Source organism: Trachurus trachurus (genome assembly GCF_905171665.1).
Source record: "Trachurus trachurus genome assembly, chromosome: 21".
NCBI lineage: Eukaryota > Metazoa > Chordata > Actinopteri > Carangiformes > Carangidae > Trachurus > Trachurus trachurus.
Genome location: NC_139899.1, coordinates 5,463,873 through 5,482,531, shown reverse-complemented (window position 1 = coordinate 5,482,531; position 18,659 = coordinate 5,463,873). Strand labels below are relative to the sequence as shown.

General features: G+C 44.3%; 1 protein-coding gene across 1 annotated transcript; it reads right to left on the bottom strand.

Annotated features, from left to right (window-relative positions):
* Positions 1–1,274: 1,274 nt before the first annotated feature.
* Positions 1,275–2,951, bottom strand: LOC311004670 (uncharacterized protein; the record flags this gene model as incomplete). The annotated part of the gene is made up of 3 exons (XM_083996841.1): positions 1,275–1,668; positions 1,760–2,266; positions 2,494–2,951. The coding sequence occupies 3 exons, from the start codon at positions 2,949–2,951 to the stop codon at positions 1,275–1,277; spliced, it is 1,359 nt and encodes a 452-aa protein (XP_083852967.1).
* Positions 2,952–18,659: the final 15,708 nt, after the last annotated feature.

Below are 18,659 nucleotides of genomic sequence, written 5' to 3'. Positions count from 1 at the left end.
ACCCCCAGTTCACCCCTCTCCACCTCCAGTTTACCCCCCCCCACCCCCAATTCGTGGCCCTCCACCTCCAGCTCAGGCCCGCCGACCCCCAGTTCCTGTTCCCACACCCCCCTGGATCCTGATGAGGACACGTTCACCCTCAACCTCTCTGTGGTTCCCCCAGAGGAGTATGAGGTGTCCACACCAGGCACCTCATTCTCCCTGTCGCCGCCGCCTGTTGAAGCAGGTCAGCCTCGACCTCCTCCCCCAGGTCCACCTAGAGGTGGAAAAAGAAAAGGGCAAATAGAGGGGGATGGTTTTGAGAAGGAGGTGATGGGGATCCTCAGCCAAAAGCCAGATGAGGAAGAGCTGTTTCTCCTCAGCTTGGCTCCTCGCCTCCGTAACCTGCCAGATGAGAAGAGGAGTCAGTTTAAAATTGAGATCTTGCAGGCACTTCACCTCGCAGAATTTTCATAGACTCTATTTTCTTTCAGTTCTTTTGTTCAGTATTCACACACACACACAGCCAGATTTACTGTTCAACAGTGTTCAATAAAATATTTTTGCAAAGAAATACATTGCAAAAAATTCTTTGTTTTACTAGATATTTTTTATGTACAGATATGCTTTTGATATAAAGAATGATGACTTTATAAACTGACAGTCTATTCCTTGTATTAACTTAAAGGCCCCATGCTGTGCACTTTTCTCTGGGTTTATTTACCTGCTGATATCCCTAACAAGATGTATCATTGGTTTTGAGTACCTGTGATCTGCTTAATATCGTCGATATTGCCCCTTTCTGTTGCCTCTTTCTGGAGATCTAGCAGGCACAGGTCATTTGGCCAATCAGAAGAGAGAATGAGAACCTCTCCTCTGATTGGCTGACTGTTTTAGAGTGGCATGTAGTCGGGCCAATCACAGGCAAGTAACTGAAACCTAAGCTGCATTCATAGAAATTGAAAAATAACAACTGGTCACGGTGGGCGGAGTTACCTTGTGTGTGACATCACAGAAAGGAGGAAGTGCTATCTGCTCGTCTGAAATAGAATGTTCCTACAAATGGGCGGTGTGTGTTTCTCCGTTTATGACCAGTTTGATGCATGGGGCAGTATATACGTGGCCCAGAGACCTCCCCAAGCATGAACAAAATAACCAAAATCACATTTTTCATGCCATGGGGCCTTTAAGTACTAATCAAAATCAGGAAAAGCTCTTTAGTAGTAAATGGTTGGCTCTTAAAAGAGCCTTTTTTGGAGCAGCAGAAGAAGAGAGTGTGGGTCAGGTTGGCAGGTTCAGGCAAGGTTGTTCTGCCAGGGCACTTCACCAGCAGCAGAGAGAAAGAAGCTGGTGAACTTCTCCCGCACAGCAAGGGCATCTTGGGAGGCATGGTTGGAGCCAACCCTTCGCAGCTCCTGCAGTCCAGGGGGGGGCTGAGTTTCTTCCTGGATGTAGTCAGCCTGTGGTGTGGAGTTCCACCTCTGAAAATTGTGAAGGGCCACAGTGGCCTTCACAACCCAGTCAACATTTTTGGGGTTCACTCCAATCACCCGGTGGTAGATCCTCCACTGGGCAGCGAGGATCCCGAAGGCATTCTCCACCACTCTGCGGGCTCTTGAGAGGCGGTAGTTAAATACCCTCTCAGACCTGGAGACGTTTCTCCCAGGGTAGGGCCGGAGCAAATTCCTCCTTGTAAATAATTAAATTTATAATTAATTAGATAAACAATAATGCACTACTTTGTCAGTAATTAATGACCCATTAAAAGAAATTTACTCACTTGAGAGGAAAAGCCTCATCTGCAACGAAAGCGTGAGGCATGGGGCCCAGGTTTTCTGCACCAGGTAGAGGTGCATCCGCTGGCAGATCCAGAGTCCCCTCCTGCAGAGCACGCCCGAAAGCAGATGCAGCAAAAATGCCCCCATCACTGCTGCGGCCAAAAGCCCCCACATCCACCACTCGGAAGCGGTAGCTCGCATCTACAAGGGCAAGGAGGACGATGGAGTAGGTGCCCTTGTAATTAAAAAATTGCGAGCCTGTGTTTGCTGGTGCCTGGATGACAACATGCTTGCCATCCAAGGCACCCAAGCAGTTGGGGAAGTTCCACCTCTCCCTGAAACCCTGGGCTATTTCCCTCCAATCAGCCGCCTTTGGGACAGGGAGGAACTCCTCCACCAGGCTCTCCCAAATCACCTGGCAGACCTCCGGGACGATGCCTGCCACAGTGGAAATCCCCATTCGGTAGCTGGAGGCAATGGTGGTGAATGAGTCTCCAGTTGCCAGGAATCTGAAAATAAATTTAGGTGTCATTATAATATCTAGATAGACATGATATATAGATAGACATAAGTAAATATCTATGTGTGTGTGTCTGTCTGTGTATGTCACACACACACACACACACACACACACACACACACACACACACACACACACACACACACACACACACACACACGTGTCCATCAGGGCACTTTATTTATTTATTTACAGCCATATGAAAAATCACCTCACCTCAAACAAATAGCCAGGCGTTCAGCTGGAGAGATGGGCTGCCTGAAGTTCGTTCTCATCCTCCTGAGGCTTGGACCAACTCTTAGCAAAAGGCGGTCAAACTGCTCCTTGTCCAGCCTGAAGTACACCTCAAAGCGGTCAGTGTGAAACCGTAGCTCCCGGACGAGCCTGTACTCCCCCAATTCCTGCCTTGCCATGAGGATCGGGTGGACCCACACCCTTCCCTTTGCTGCTGCTCGTCTCCTCCTCCTCCTTACCAGCATTAAAGCCAGAGCTTTTTGTTGGGATGACGACAGATACATCTCTGCTTGTCGGAACCAGCGGAAAAAGCGCGCCCGTGTAGAAAACACTTCCTGCTCTGTCGCACGCGCTTCCGGGGTAGCTTCCGGTACTCTGCGCCTATCTGCCGCCCTGCTCTGCGCCTGTCTGCGCGGTACCTCGCGGTGGGCGCAGCGCATACCGCGTTCGGTGTGAAAGGCCCTTTAGACCAGCGCAGCCCCTCCCCTCGTCCCTCCCACCGGCGCAAACGGCGAAGAGGGAGGAGACAGGGAGGGAGGGAGACAGGAGGAGGAGAGAAAGGCGTGGAGTGGGTTTGACACAGCCGAGTCAGATCTTCACCAATCAAATGAGCTCCTCTCCTCACCTTTAACTGCGCGGAGGGCGATGCGCGCTGCAAGTTTGTCATTTTATACTTGGACTGGACGGAGGAGACAGCGACGCCAGAGGCCGAACCTCTCCCCGGAGGAAACAGCTGTTTCCCCGGAGGTCCGAGCTCATAGTGACCAATAATGAGTTTACTAATAATAATACAAATATCCTTGTTTGATCTGATACACTGAGAACCCCTGCCCAATGAAAGAAACAACAACTAATAAACTAATAAAGAAACTCACATTTATTCAAACCCTGTGAAGCAAGATGAGAGGTGTAATCACAACATAAACAAACACCATGCGTAACGGATGAAATCAGCGTAAAGGACGCTCTCTCTCTCTCTCTCTCTCTCTCTGTCCTCCTCTCTCTCTCTCTCTCTGTCCGTCTCTTTTTTTCTGCGATAGAGATGCATACTGTAGTAGGCTATATACTGACTATCTGATACCGAGGCTGTGGTGGACTAAGAGAGATGAAGATTTGTGTTTTGTTTTTCATTACGGCTGCCTGATGCGCTAATGAATGAATAAGTAAATAAATAAATAAAGCGATCATCACAAGGGCAGAGTGGTATCTCAACACGGCAGCGACATGCAGTCATCCACCCTCAGTCCTGCTTTTGGGACATCCACAGCTGCTTTTCAGTGCCAGTTCGTCCCTGCTGTGTTAATTCAGGTGGAGTTTCCATTACGCTGCCGACAGCCTTTGATCTCTGCTTTGATCTGACGTCAGATGTGACGGGACAATCTATAGATATAAATTCACGTGTTGATTCCATTAGTTGCATTAAATAGTGGTTATTGTGGATATTTATTGCATTGAAATGTGCCTGGAACTGTGGAGATCTGCCTGTGAGGTCTTGGTGACGTGTGTGCACTGCAGGTCAGTCAGTCAAACTTCCACTGCACCTGCTGCGCTTCGCCCTGCGCTGAGAGTAGACCTGGTTGGAGGTGGCGAGCTTTCAGCGCAACCTCGGCGAGACATTTTCGCACAAAACTTCCACTGCACCAAGCTGAATCTGTGACGCCTCCCCCTGCTGCGCGGCCACGCCTATCTCAGCGCAGCGCGATCTACAAATCTCCCAATCTGACTTTGCGCTAGGCTGCGCTGGTCGAAACTTGCATTAGACCGGCTGCACTACCTTGCGCCACCTGCGCTGCGCCAGCAAACTAGGGCCTAGAGTGTTGGCAGTGTGTCACCATGGAGACGGAATCTACCAGCTACAGCAGAGAGGTAGAATACCTAACTAACAGTGCTAGAGCCAAGAAGAAACACAAAGAAACAACACTGTTGTCAAACCCAGAACAACTGTTTGCTGACTTCATCTTCTGCAACGGACAAAAGATAAAGAACAATGTCCTCTTCCACACGGAGAACATCAACATGTGGAAGGAGATCATCTGTCACCACTACAAACACATTGCCAATACAAAGAAGGCATTGGTCGTATGAGTCACCAGCCCCACTGCTCAGCGAGTGACCGGTTCCACTGTCCAGAGGGTTGCAAGTCCCAGTTGTGAAACCATGTTCTCTACAATTCTTACAATTGTAGAAGAAATTAAGGAAACCCAGAAGGTTTATGGTAAGATGCTAAATGTCCTGGTGAAGAAGCAAGATGCATCAACGATGGAGGTTCCTGATGGAGTGGTTTTCCCGCTGCAAACTCAAGCAGATGTTGAGGCTCTCGAGGAGAAACTGGGGGACCGCAGGCTAATGTCTGCTGTTGTACGTTTTTGAAAAAAAAATTATTATTATTATTACTTTTTTCCAAATTGATTTTCATTAGTGTTACGTGTTATGTGTTACATTAGAGTAAATTACATAAAGGCTACAACTTCAAACGTTTAGTTGACTTTACGGCTGAATTATTAAATCTTTGTAGCGCATTGTCTTAACAGTTAATGTAAGCCTTTTTTTTGTCCTTTTGACTCTCATCCCTAGGTTGCCATGGTGGCAGATATAGGGGGCACTAGTGTAGATGATGCAACAAGGCGAATGATGAAATACATTCTGTCAAACGAGCTGGCAGTGGACTACAACATGTTTGGCCGTCACGGGAAAAAGAAGTTTAAAGACTTGAGTCTTTTCAGCGTTGTGTATGGTAAGTAGGTTAGTTAGAGAAGTTAACTTTCTATCTTGCAGGGATGAAGTTCTCCGTTGCCCTGATGGGTTTCTGTCAGTTGGGAAAATGAAAGTAAATTAGAGGAAAAATGTCTCACGGGATGAAAATGCAAGGAATCTCTTTGTACTGGAGAACTACTCATCTGATTATTTTAGTAGTAATACTAAAGCTTAAATCAATGTAGTATTTTTATATTTCAAATCTTAAGCCTGCATTGTACCACTGAAGCCTCAACTAATGTGCATCAATTATTGCTTTTAGTGCACTTTGGCATTTTAATGAAAAAACATGTGCATCATTTTATTTTATGATTATTTGTACACACCTCACAAAGCTATGTAAGGGATAATGTATGTTATTATGGAGAAACCCCTTCAGGTTGTATGAAATCCCTCACCTGTCGGGGTTTATTTCTCCATAACAACCGACCAACTATTATCGCGCTTAGAACACGGCCTACAACTAAATCATTCAATAATGTAACACAAAATAATGATTAAAAGAGATTTTATTGATGTAAAATTAGCCTGTTCTACATTAAAAAGTGCTTTTATTGGTTTACACTCAAGGGGGCAGTTGTGGGTCTGAGAAGTGAAGCTCACTTCCGCGTTCAAAAAACTGCAATCCCCTTGAATTCCTCTGGGGGCTGGTGTCAGAAGGGAGCATTCCCCATAGACCCCCATGTTAAAATCGCCGACTTTACATCCTCAGTAAACATGTTAAAAGCCTGGTGTCAGAACGTTTTTTCGTCTCAATCGATAGTTTCTACCCCCGCACACACTCTGAGGGGGGTGAATTTTTTTTTAACTCTACCGTTTTACTGTTATTAGGTTAAAATTCTGGCCAATTAGGGCGCTGAAACGTTGAGTGACAGGTCCGAGCAGCTCCGTGGACAGCTGCTTGGAGGCCAGTGGGCGGGTTCTCGGCCGGCCAATCCAACATGGCGCTGTTCAGGCCGCCATATTTGAGTCACAGAAACGACTCCCCAAAACCAATGGGTGACGTCACGGACGCTACGTCCATTCTTTTTACAGTCTATGTTTACACTGCTCTTATTGGTTACGCTGCTCCCTGTCGGGGTTTATTAGTCTGCGTATAGTCTCGCACAACGTATAGTCTCGCACAAAAAAAAAGATTTTATTGTGTTTTTTTTTAACGGCGTACTCACCTCTGTCAGTCAGTGGCTCCTCCCACTCTCTCTCTCTTTTGCCGGTGCGCACACACAGACACACAGAGACACACAAACACGGGAGCAGGACAGGCCGCGCTTCTGTGTTATCCTTTTTTGCAACCGTACTGTTAATCTGAATTTGCATATGTATTGTGATATTTTAGGTGGTTAATCAAAGACCATGTTCCTGAGCTCAGGTTCCACTTATGCCCTCCCAAATGGCGCCATCTGTGGTTGAAGCTCATCATTAGCAAAGACCTCCCCAAGATCAGTGATCACACCAGAATCTGCAGCAATCATTTTGTCCAGGGTAAACCAATTGGAATACAGCCCCATCCATCCCTGTACATGAGGGGCTATTCAGACAAGGATAGCCACAGTGACAACATTGAGAATTAGCAGCTGGTCTGTAGATAATGATGAAAGCACATATCTGACTACAAGGCCTTGGATGGTAGGTTTTAAATCTAAGCAGACCATCTCTACTTTTTATTAACGTATTGTTAATGGATTCTCAATTATTTTGTCATTTGTTGTTTCTGTTTTATATTGACCTGCAAGTATGAGGATCCAAGGAAAATGAATTTGACCTGTTGCAATGTTTTTTATTGTAGTAAGTATTTTTAGGGTTTGATAATAATAAAGTCTTTCTGATTGTATAGGTGAAGAGAAAGAGTGCTGAGGACGTTCCCACAAGAAAGAGAAGAGGGCTTAAAGGGATAGTTCAACATTTTGGCAAATTGGCCCATTGCCATAATCCCTATAGTCATAGCAGTAGGTTCGTTACCTTTATTTGTCGGTGTAAGCTATTTTTAGAACGGAGGAGCGGAGCGGCAGGCTGCTCAGAGCTACACTATGGAGGCTAATGGAATTTCTTGGTTTCCCTCATCAAACTCATCAAATACAAAATCCCAAAACTCCAAAACGCTTTCGTGGACAAGTTGTGACCTGCACAATCACCACGCTATGAGATAATAATAGAATGTTACGAGACAGAGTTGTTTTAGAGGTAAATTCATGCAAAACCGCTGATGCGCGTTGCGTTCAGGGACAGTTTTTCAGCAAGCAGACTCTGTATTTACCTCGAAAACGGCTCCGTTTCGTAACGTTCCATTATTATCTCATAGCGTGGTGATTGTGCAGGTCACAACTTGTCCACGAAAGCGTTTTGGAGTTTTGGGATTTTGTATTTGATGAGTTTGATGAGGGAAACCAAGAAATTCCATTAGCCTCCATAGTGTAGCTCTGAACAGCCAGCCGCTCCGCTCCTCCGTTCTAAAAATAGCTTACACCGACAAATAAAGGTAACGAACCTACTGCTATGACTATAGCGATTATGGCAATGGGCCAATTTGCCAAAATGTTGAACTATCCCTTTAAGGAAAAACGCGCTGCAAACTCCACAACACAACAGAAGTGTTTCCAAGGGACACTTGAAAGTGATACACAGCCACTGTGGTATCAAACATTGACAAGTCTGTTAAAAGAACACTTACCTCTTTGAAAAAAACTTGTCCTCTATGGTCCTAATACAGATTGGTTGAACATTCATTGATTCAGACCGGCAACAGGATGTGGGTCCATCTCTGATTATGGTCCCCCTGGAAAACACTTCCATTGTGTTGTGGAGTTTGAAGCGCGTTTTTCTTAATGTGTTGTGTTGTGACATTTGCAGCGCGTTTTTCCTTAAAGTGTTGTGTTGTGGAGTTTGCAGCGTCCTGGCCCCTCACGGCCACTCTATTATTCACTCAATAAAGTTTAAATACATGTCTGACTAACTGAGGACTAGGGAGTACAGACTACTTCAATGCCTTGTTGACACAATCTGACACCTCACTGTCTTTGGCTAGAAACAGCCCTCCAAAAAAGGGAGTGTCATTAGATCTAGGGGGGGGGAACATCTATTACACACTCTTGTTGTTGCTCATAATAACAACCAATTTACCAAAGACAACTTTAAGCGCACCTTCCGGTATGGCCAAAGTGATAAAGCTTCCTGTTGCCATCTGCTGATACTGCTACCATTTCAGGTGTGCAGGCGGGGCAGGTGAAAGGGGTATTACAGCAGAACTGGTCTTTTTCAAAGGAAGCGTAGGCAAACTCAAGGAAGCTCCGCTGCAGGGCATCCCCATTTCATTATATCAGTAAAAAACTAAACAAAAACAATTCGTCTTACACCAATTGTATTTTTTTCATTATCAGTTTTTTTAGGAGTAGCATAAAGGGACTACAAATTCATTTTCATTAGACAACTTTGATGTGTGTGATGCTCCAGCAGCTTTGCAAAAGCTTGTCTGGAACATCCAGGTGAGATCACTTTCAGCTCCTGAAAAGAGTTGAGGAGATCCAAGGTATACTGTATATTGTGGAGGCACTGGCAGATGCTGGCCAATATCCACTCCTGACAAGGTCCTTCACATCAGGCAACCACTGGTTTGGGGCCGCTTTTGTTTTCAATATTTATTAATGATTTACCGCTAATTCTGAATCATGCCACCATTGCGATGTATGCCGATGACTCTACTATTTATACGTCCGCAAATACACCTGCTAAACTAACTTAAATTTTAAATGAGGAATTATATTTAACAGAAAAGTGGATGAGAAGGAATACATTAGTTCTAAACAAAGGAAAAACAAAGTGTATTGTTTTTGGTACAAGGTATTTATTAAAGGAGGATCCTGTGCTATTGCAGGTTAGACCCCCCTTTAAACCAATGCTTCGAAAAATAATGTAGGAACAAGTTTTTATCAAAATTATATTTATAAATACACTATTTAGGCTTTCGGAGCCGTTTTTGTGAGAAAAACGTACTTCCGCATCGAAAACCGCTTGACCGGAAGTGACGTAGGGGGAGGGAGACCGGTCGATTTGAACAATAGAAAAACAGGATTCTGGTGCTGGTTCTGACCCCGAGGAAACTTTAAATGTGTATAATTACAAATATGACGGACCACAACCGTATAACTACGAGTCCATTGTGCACATTAGAGAGCAGAGAGAGACCTGGGGGAGAATTAATGGCCAGAGGAGAGAGAAATTGAGCTGTGGTGTCAGGACAGTCAGTGGAGAGTTGGTCAGAGACCGGTGGCTTAGCAATACGCATTAGCTACGGATATAAATACTGCGCTCACATCACAACATTGTACAGAAGATTAGTACTATCATGTATCATAAATGATAGTTTAAAAAACTAGTATTTATTATCTGATACAGGTCGGAGTACTACTTACCAATGACAGAAACTAAATAGCTTGTTTACGTCATGTCTCATACTCGTTAAAGCAGATATCAGTGGAATGTTTTTGTTAATATAAGTCCTAAATAGTCCTATTTTCCGTCAGCAATCACTTACATGAAGTATTTCAGCCTAAACACGAGTCTCTCCGTCACTCTGCTCTGCTGTAACCCGAGGAGAAAATTTTCCTTGTGGGATACAAGTGTTATCCAATGAGGAGAGAGAACGGCATGAAGGGCTGTGTGTGCAGCCAAGGGATGCGCGTGAATGTGGTGACGTAGCACGAGGACCAATTGATGCCTGACAAGGGCGGGGGCTGCTAACTCATGGTGCGTTCAAAGAAACTCGTACTTTGTGTTTTTCCTTCCTGTGAAGTCATACCAGTTCGATCTGGTACGAGTTCACGGGTCGGAAGTTACGAGTGGCCGTTATAGGGAACTTTCACAGACAACAGGATGGTAAAAACACGAGCTACGGGTTACCTGGAACGCTACCAAGTCGTAGTTGTGACTTGAAGCTGTAACTTACGGTTTCAAAAGCCTGCCTTGAACGCAGCATTAGCCGAAACGGCCGTGAAGCTGATATCTGCTTTAATATCCGTGCACACTACGGGAGCACTTTACCGTCACCGTCCGTGAGAGAGAGAGAAGGGCGAGACAAACACTGTCCTAAATACACTTATTACTTACATGCACTGCAGACAGGAGTATGGACCTATCCAGACCAGCAGACAGGAGTACGTTTGAGGCAGACATAGTTTATTACTCTGAGTTCTATTTTATGACTTTCTACTGAATGTTTATTACTGATATCGTGATAGTGTTGTAAAGGTGCAGTATATTGAAAGAAAGTTATTCCTAATATTTTGTTCACTCTGTAATCATAGGCCAGGTGCAAAATATTATTGACTAGTGTCCCTAATATTTTTCACCTGGCCTATGATTACAGAGTGAACAAAATATTAGGAATAAGTTTCAGTTGCACATGCACACACACACGTACACACACACACACACACACACACACACACACACACACACACACACACACACACACACGCACACACACACACACACACTCTTATATATTTAGGTCACAGACTTAAGACTTTTATTGACATTTAGTACACAGGTGTAACACAACAACATTTTGCAACAGCATAAATATCTTTAAAATACTATTAGTGCAAAAAATAAAAATAAAAATAAAAATAAAGGAATACCATTACACTGCATACAGCAGACAGATTGTCCACTGGGCCGAGCCCATATAGGGTTTTCTTTCTTTAAAGGTCCCATATTATGCTGTTTTTCAACTATTTCACATGGTTCTAAGTTGTCCAACCATATAGTATTCCTAGTGTATTGTCTCCAAATCAATCTGCAGCTCTACATCTCAGTAATCTAAAAGTGGCTCTCCAGAGCTCTCCTGCGAACGAGCCATTTCTGTGTCTGCACCTTGAAATGCAAATAAGATGTGCAAACCACGTCCACTCCACAGCTGTCACGGGCAGAGGGTGTGTTTTCACTACAGGTACATGTGCCAGTGTTGACATTGGGACAGGGGTCGGGCATTGATTTCCGAAAAAAAAAAAAAAAAAAAAAAATCTGAGACTGGCATCTTGTCTGAAAAAATGTAAATGTTCCTTTTTTTTCTTTTTTCTTTTTACTGTGGCAGAAGGAGAAACATGGAGAGACTCCTACCAGAAAGTTCTGTGTGAAATAAAAAAAATAAAAATAAAAAAAACGTGTAGTGAAACTGAGGAGCGCAGCACAAACTGTGCACTGTTGTATGGACTGATGAGAAGTTACCGGAGAATATTGACGTGGTTTTGCGGCGGGAGAGGAGACTTCCTCGTTCAGTTGTCTCTCATTCCGTGATGAGGACCGCTGCGCTGATGAGAAGCGGTATCATCCCAATATTCTCTGATCCGCGATTTCATTTTTAATGACAGGCGGCGGTTTTTCAGTCAATGATTCAAAATGATCATCTGGCCGCCGCGGTACGGACCGCTCCTCCCGTAGGTCGACCGCTTCATGTCAAATGACGGACGGCGGACGGGGAGAGAGAGGTTCGCTGTTCCGGAAAAGTGTCAGCGGGCGGAGCTCACGTTTTTCCAGACTGGCCCAGGGGGAGTATAAGGAAGTACCGGGAGGTGGAGTCACCTGAGTTCAGCGCATCCTGACGTCAAGTCTGCCAGCACTTCCAATTCGCCCGTTTGGAGACACGATCTCAAAAAAGTGTAGAAATCAATTAAGGGAGTGAACAGACTTTTTTCACCTCCAGGCGTCATAGAAAGGCTACAGGAACACATAGGACCACTACAAAACCTGTAGAAAGTGGATTTTGCATAATATGGGCCCTTTAACACAAGGGTACCAACAGTCAGATCTGCATTTGACGGTTAAACCTGCATGCAGCAGCAGCAGCAGCCTAAGACTGCTAACAAACATGTCCTTCATAAATGATGTTCTTGAATTAAAGTTAACACAATTAAGCACATGTACAACACATGTTAAGTGTTAACTTACCAAACACTGCAACTATTATGCAGATGTGCCAAATGTTATTAATAATCAAAAAGAAAAATATACCATCTGACCCATTAAAAAATATATAGAGTGTTATGAATATGAAAAGCCTCTTGTGAAGATGCCAACAGCTTCCTCCTTGTTGATCTTCTGGATGGATGTGGAAAGGGGAGCAGCAGCAGAGGAGGACAGGACAGTGTTGCACTCTCGTAGAGTCTGTGATGACCTAGAGTATTCCACTCTCAGAGAACCCATGAGGAGCCAAAAACGCTGACAGACCTGAGAGACATATGTGAAAGGCAGAAAATTACAGTACATTAATAACACAAGACATACAAACTAAAATACAAGTTATGATACTTTTCCATCAGAAATCACAATAAGACTTTTACCTGCTTTATTTTTGCACAAGTTCCCTCCTGCGTCTCAATGTTTCCTTCAGTTTCCCCACAACAGGCCGGCCAGTTAGTAAACAGAGATCAGCTGGGTTTGGCACACTGTCAGCAGCCCTGAAAAAAGAAAATTACCTATTAATTTGAACCATGACACATATTGGGCTGTGCCTGGAAAGCTAGGATAATAGGTAAATGGTTGGTTTACTATACCCTGTCCAACCTGCAATCCCATACAACAGCTCTGTCACAGAATGTATTAAAACTGGAGGTCAGATAAACAAAATGTATTATTATTATTAGATAGTGTTGGAGTAGTACCGCCTGTATGCAACAGTATACATACGTAGCATATATAATTAATTCTCTATATGTGTGATGTTATACTACCTGTTTCACAATGAAAAGGTCTGAGGCTGCACTGTGAGCTGCAGTGGGGCACTGAGGAGCCAGGGAAAGCCTGTTGCTGCACCTCCCAAATCCTTCAAAATATAGCACATTAAAATGCATTAGGGATTTTTTAACTATGCAAACAGGGTCACTGGGCTGTAACTAAACTTGACACTTATTATATTGGCAAACCGAGTGCCTTTTCATAAGATAGATTGAGGCAAGGCAAGGCAAGGCAATTTTACATTGAGCAAAAAACGTTGCTAACGCTAGCTAGCATCAGTTAGCATTGCTCGCTTATTAGCAAGCTAACGTTAGCTGCGCTGCTCTACAACAACCTACATGTCACGTTGCTTCTCATGAATTAAATCACTACGTTCAGTAAACGGGTAGTTAGCAAATAAAGCAAGACTTACGAGTGGCTGTTGACGTGTATGTCCAGCTGAGTCTCTGCTGATCCGTGTGTCTCCTGCCGGGGGCGGCAGCACCTGCTGCTGCTGCTGCTGACAGACAGCGGTCCGTCCGGATGAGGCTGTCGGCACCGAAGGCACCGCATGGGGGGGGCAGATCGCTGGAGTGATAATCCTCTGGTAAAGTGAGCAACAGACTCGTGTTTTCCGTAGCTGACGCAGAGGTGAAGCCCCGTCTCTTCAGCTGTAACTTACAACACGCAGGCAGGCACGAAGATAGCACCGGTTTTTCTGTTAGGAAACCGGTGGACTCGGTGTCGTGACAGGCTGGAGCTTGTGAAACCACCACAAACTCAATAATTTACCATGTCCATGATAAATCAACGCAATCCAAACCTGCTGTAAACACACTGACTCACGATAACACGACCACTCTGACAGACAGCCATTTGCTCCCACACTAATCTATGGCAGCGGCTAGCATACGACTCCCTCACGTGATGTAATATGACGCGATGTTGAAAAAAAGACAGTTTTTAGGCACTGTGCTCAAAACCTTCACTTTTTCGGTTAAATTTGTGCCTTTGTGTCTTGAAAAACATTTTAAATCCTCACTCAACTTTTCACGTGGTATTTTTCACACAAGATTACATATTTATTTTGTAAACAAGTAGAACCTGCAATATGCTCTTTAACTATGGGAGACACAGTGATAGAACAAGTAAGAGAAGTAAAATTATTGGGCATTACTGTAGACAGTCAAATGTCCTGGAATAAACTAGTGGACCAGATAATGCAGAACATGGGCAGAGGTATGGCTGTGATTAAACACTGTAGGGAATGCATACCTAATCAGTTCATTAAACAAGTAGTACAAGCACTAGTGCTGACACACTTGGATTACTGCTCTGTGATCTGGTCCAATACATCAAAGAGAAATATGACTAGACTGCAGGTGGCCCAGAACAAAGCGGCTCGCTTGGTTCTAAAATGCCCGTACCAGACCAATACAGGAACAATGAATCACCATTTAGCATGGCTAAGTGTTGAAAGTAGAGTGCAATATTCACTGATATGTTTCATTAAAAAATTAGTCATGACAAAAAACCCAGAAATATTGCACAGAAGTTTATCTTTTTTTTCAGACACACACAATCATTTTACGAGGCAAATGACCTTATGTCGGTTCTTGTTACCATTATGTAGAACAAACTTAAAACAGAAGACATTGAACTACAGGGCAATGGCGGCATGGAACAAATTACCACTTTTTTTGGTCTTGGATAATAACATTGGATGCTTTAAGAAGTAGCTAAAGTTGTTTTTGTTTACCCAGGAAGGATAAATCTGTATGGTTGAACTACTGCTCCTTGAGTATGACGAGGTGCCATAATGTTGGCTGTTGTGCCTTTCTTTGTTTTTGTCTTTAGAACTGTCTTTTGAGCAAGTGTCTTTGTGTTCTTGTGTTTTCGTAGTCTAGAGTGTCTATGTCAGTGTATTTTGAATTGTGTTGTGAGATTGTTTCCTTGTCTTGTGTTGAGGTGTGTGTGTGTGTGTGTGTGTGTGTGCGTGCGTGCGTGCGTGCGTGCGTGTGTGTACGTGTGTCTCTGTGTGTACACGTGCGCAGGCTGCGCAGATGCACACTCACGTCCAGTGGCTACTTCACACACGCACGGCGCAGAAATTATTTTCCAGACTGGACAGACTAGTTGTAGAAGAGGTGTAGCCTACATTTAGGGGGGAAATATCAATATGAAATCAAAAGAAAACGAATTTAATTTTATAAAGCCAGTATTTAGGAGCAAACTAGTGTAAAAACAGACTCGCTGTGCTCTTCATCGCCGACGTGAGCGCACGCGGGGGGGGGGGGGGGGGGGGTATGATGGGCAGCTCCGCCTGACATATCAAACAAAGATCACTAAGGACTATGGATGTTGCCGTAAAAGAGAAAAAAAGAAAAAGAAAAAAAAAGGTCGTTTATACGGTGGAAACCCGGCTTTACAGGCGGGGGCGGGGAGGGGTTCCTACGGTATGTCCCCCGAGGCTGCGGGGTGCAGCCTACTTCATGGCCCAGAGTAGCTGTTAAAAGACTACGACAAATGTAACACCTATACAGCACGGGGGGCGACCGCCATTCCGAAGGACCGCCATTCCGACGGTCTGCCAGTCCGAAAATTCCCGAAGGTCCGTCATTTCGAACTTCCCGAGGGGCCGCCGTTCCGAATGTGTTTTATTTTTGAAAATTGACTGGATTCTCTCGTGGTTTGACTTCCTGCCCGGCTTGACACGACGCGCCACGGGGACAGCGCCCGACCGGCCTCTCCCCCTCCCCCTCCGCCTCCAAAGTTTCACCCAGGTGCGAGTCTGATGCATTACATCCATGGTCTGATGCAGCCGCGGCACTCCTGCTGAAAATAAATGTCCTTGCTCTGTGCTTTGGTTAGGTTTAGGCAATGTAGAAAGGAGTTGGTTAAGTTTAGTAAAAAGGTTAGGTAGAGGCCAATAAAATCGCAGTTAATATGTATCTCCCCCGGGAGTCGAACCCTGATCCACCGCGTCAAAAGCAGATGCTCTGACCACTACGCTACCACCGTAATTAGGCTTTCACTCCGTGCCGTAAACCATTCAAGATTTTTTCAGGTTCGGAATGGCACCCTTTCTTTCAGGTTCGTAATGGCACCCTTTTCCCATAAATAATTAAGAGTCGGCATTCCGACAAATTAAAGTAAACGTTCGGAGTGGCGGCCCTTCGGAATGGCACCCTGGAACCATACAGCACTAATTAACGCTTTATTACAGTTCGTCCAATGAACGACTCATGGCGGTTATAGGTATATAGTGTCCAACGGCGGTGCTAGTGTTAATAGCAACATTTGAAAACTTGATTGGTCACTCTGCAAACCTGCACCTATATCCAGGATTTTCCCTGCCTATGGCGCCGCCTTGGTTGAAGCGTGTGTGTGCATAGGGCCGTACAGATGTGAATGAATGAATGAATGAATTTATTTATTTAAAACAGGGACAATGCACAAAAAACATTAATCTTGTAAAACAAGAAGAGATGCTTTGAGCCAGGTTATAGCAACAATTGCTAATTTCCGCCTGTAGTCCCTGGGCAGGTAAAGTGCTAAACAGATACAATATTAAGATTAATTGAAATAGGACATAATAACCATAATATTTAAAAAAAAAAATTGACAGAATGCACTAATAAAAGCAGGGAAACAGGAGCGCCAAATCATAAAGTGCACAATAGGGACTAACAGCACATACACTCTCTCTCACTCTCATCACACATTCAAACACATGTACACAGATAACAATCATCCTCCTCTAATAACCACACTCGTAGCCAGACACATACACACACTCACATCAACAATGTGTGCAAACTTGCTTACTCAGTAACCAGCGCTTTGACAAGCATGACCACTTAGGTAAGATTTCACCCAGTTATGTACATTGATAGAGAGTTCATAATTGTTTAATTTATGTAACAGCACCTCGTGATTTACTGTATCAAAGGCCTTGCGTAGATCGATGTAACGTGTATGTGCGTCATGTGTGCTCACAACCAAAGCGACGCTGTAGCGGGCGGCACACAGAGGAAAGATCTCAACTTTTTGGGAGGCAGCAAGCGCACCGCATGTCATGTGATAAGAACCCCACCACCGCCGCCGCCGCTCACTCTCCCCTTCACACACGCACACAGCAGGCAGGTCTACACACCCTCCTCCTCATCACTACGTGAGTTATTGTAGACTAGTGCATAACAATATTGTCCCTACAGTAGGCTACGCATTAATGTTGGCTGTCTTATTATTAGCCATTAACGTTATCAGGCAGGGAGACCAAATGTCCTCTTTTGCCCGCGGTCATGTCCACTTTTCACGTCCTGTCCGGGGCGTCCGTTTTCTTTTTAATGAAATCATGAATATGTCTGGTGTTCATTGTTTTTCACGGGATCGCGCATCACAGATCCTCTGACGGATTAAATTACCAGATGCGGTCCGACACACGGGGGGGGGGTTACAAAAAAAACATGATTAAAAAGCAGCTGCTTGTGATTAAAAAACTGTATATAAAAACATGATTGTGACTATAATGATCCAGACTTTAACATGATTGCAGATAGATCATACATGATTACAAATATTGTTTACATGATTCAAAAATGCATAGTTCAATTATGAAATGTCTTTTATATTATGTGTGCTGCGAAATACATTGTTTGGAGCCAAGACTTCTTATATTTTATTATTTATTATTTATTTTTTATTTTTTATTTTTCATATCATTATTTAGCTGAAATATGCTCTCTTTGAGTTGTTGCACTGCATTTGTAGCAGGGAGAACTCAGGGTTTTTTTTGACCATGATCATGGCTCCCTCTGCTGGACATTCTTGAACATTGAATCTCCCTAGGATCCACTACGGGACTTCAAATGTAAAGAAAATTTAAATGTATACTCATTTTTTATTTTTCATATTGCATTTATAAAAAACATGCTGTTAACTTTTAAGAATGTTATTTTAATTCAAAGTTGTGTGTATGTTAAAAAATGTTAGTTTAACAGCCTCTGCTGCAGAGCAGTGCTGTGGTCTCTCTCCACTGACTTCCGCTGAGGATTATGGGGACTGGAATTAACCACGCCCATTCTTCCTCTTTCTTCGCGGACTTTGGATGAGCAAGACGCACAGCACTTCTCGGAGAGACTTTTTGACAACTCGTAGCCTGATGAAGATGCATAGACATCGAAACGTTGCTAGGGTTGATATTGTCGATCTGGAATAAAGTGCACGAGTGCTTTGAAAGAGAATTTTGACTCTTCGAATTACTTTTTACTGCCTGAAGAACTTTTTCCAGCGACTAATTTTCACATACACACACACACACACACATTCACACAAGCCGACATTTTGTCGAGAGAGGACTTTTTTCTTTTAAAATAATTTTAAACAAAACAAAAATAACAAACAACCATCGCCCGAAAATGGAGGACTCGGAGGACGAAAGATGGACGGAGGTAAGACACAGATAGAGCAGAGGAAGAGACAGAGACAGAGGGAGGAGGGACGAAGGGAGACAGAGATGACTACAGGGGAAGAGGGCAGGACAGCCACCGACACGGAGACTACACTCCACCTGAGTCCCGCTCCTACGCCCAGACCGCCGCCAGAGGACCGGGATCCAGTTCCGGACCCGGAGCGAGGTCCGTGATCAGAGGAGACCGCCGCTCATCGCCTGGTTGGCGCCGCCG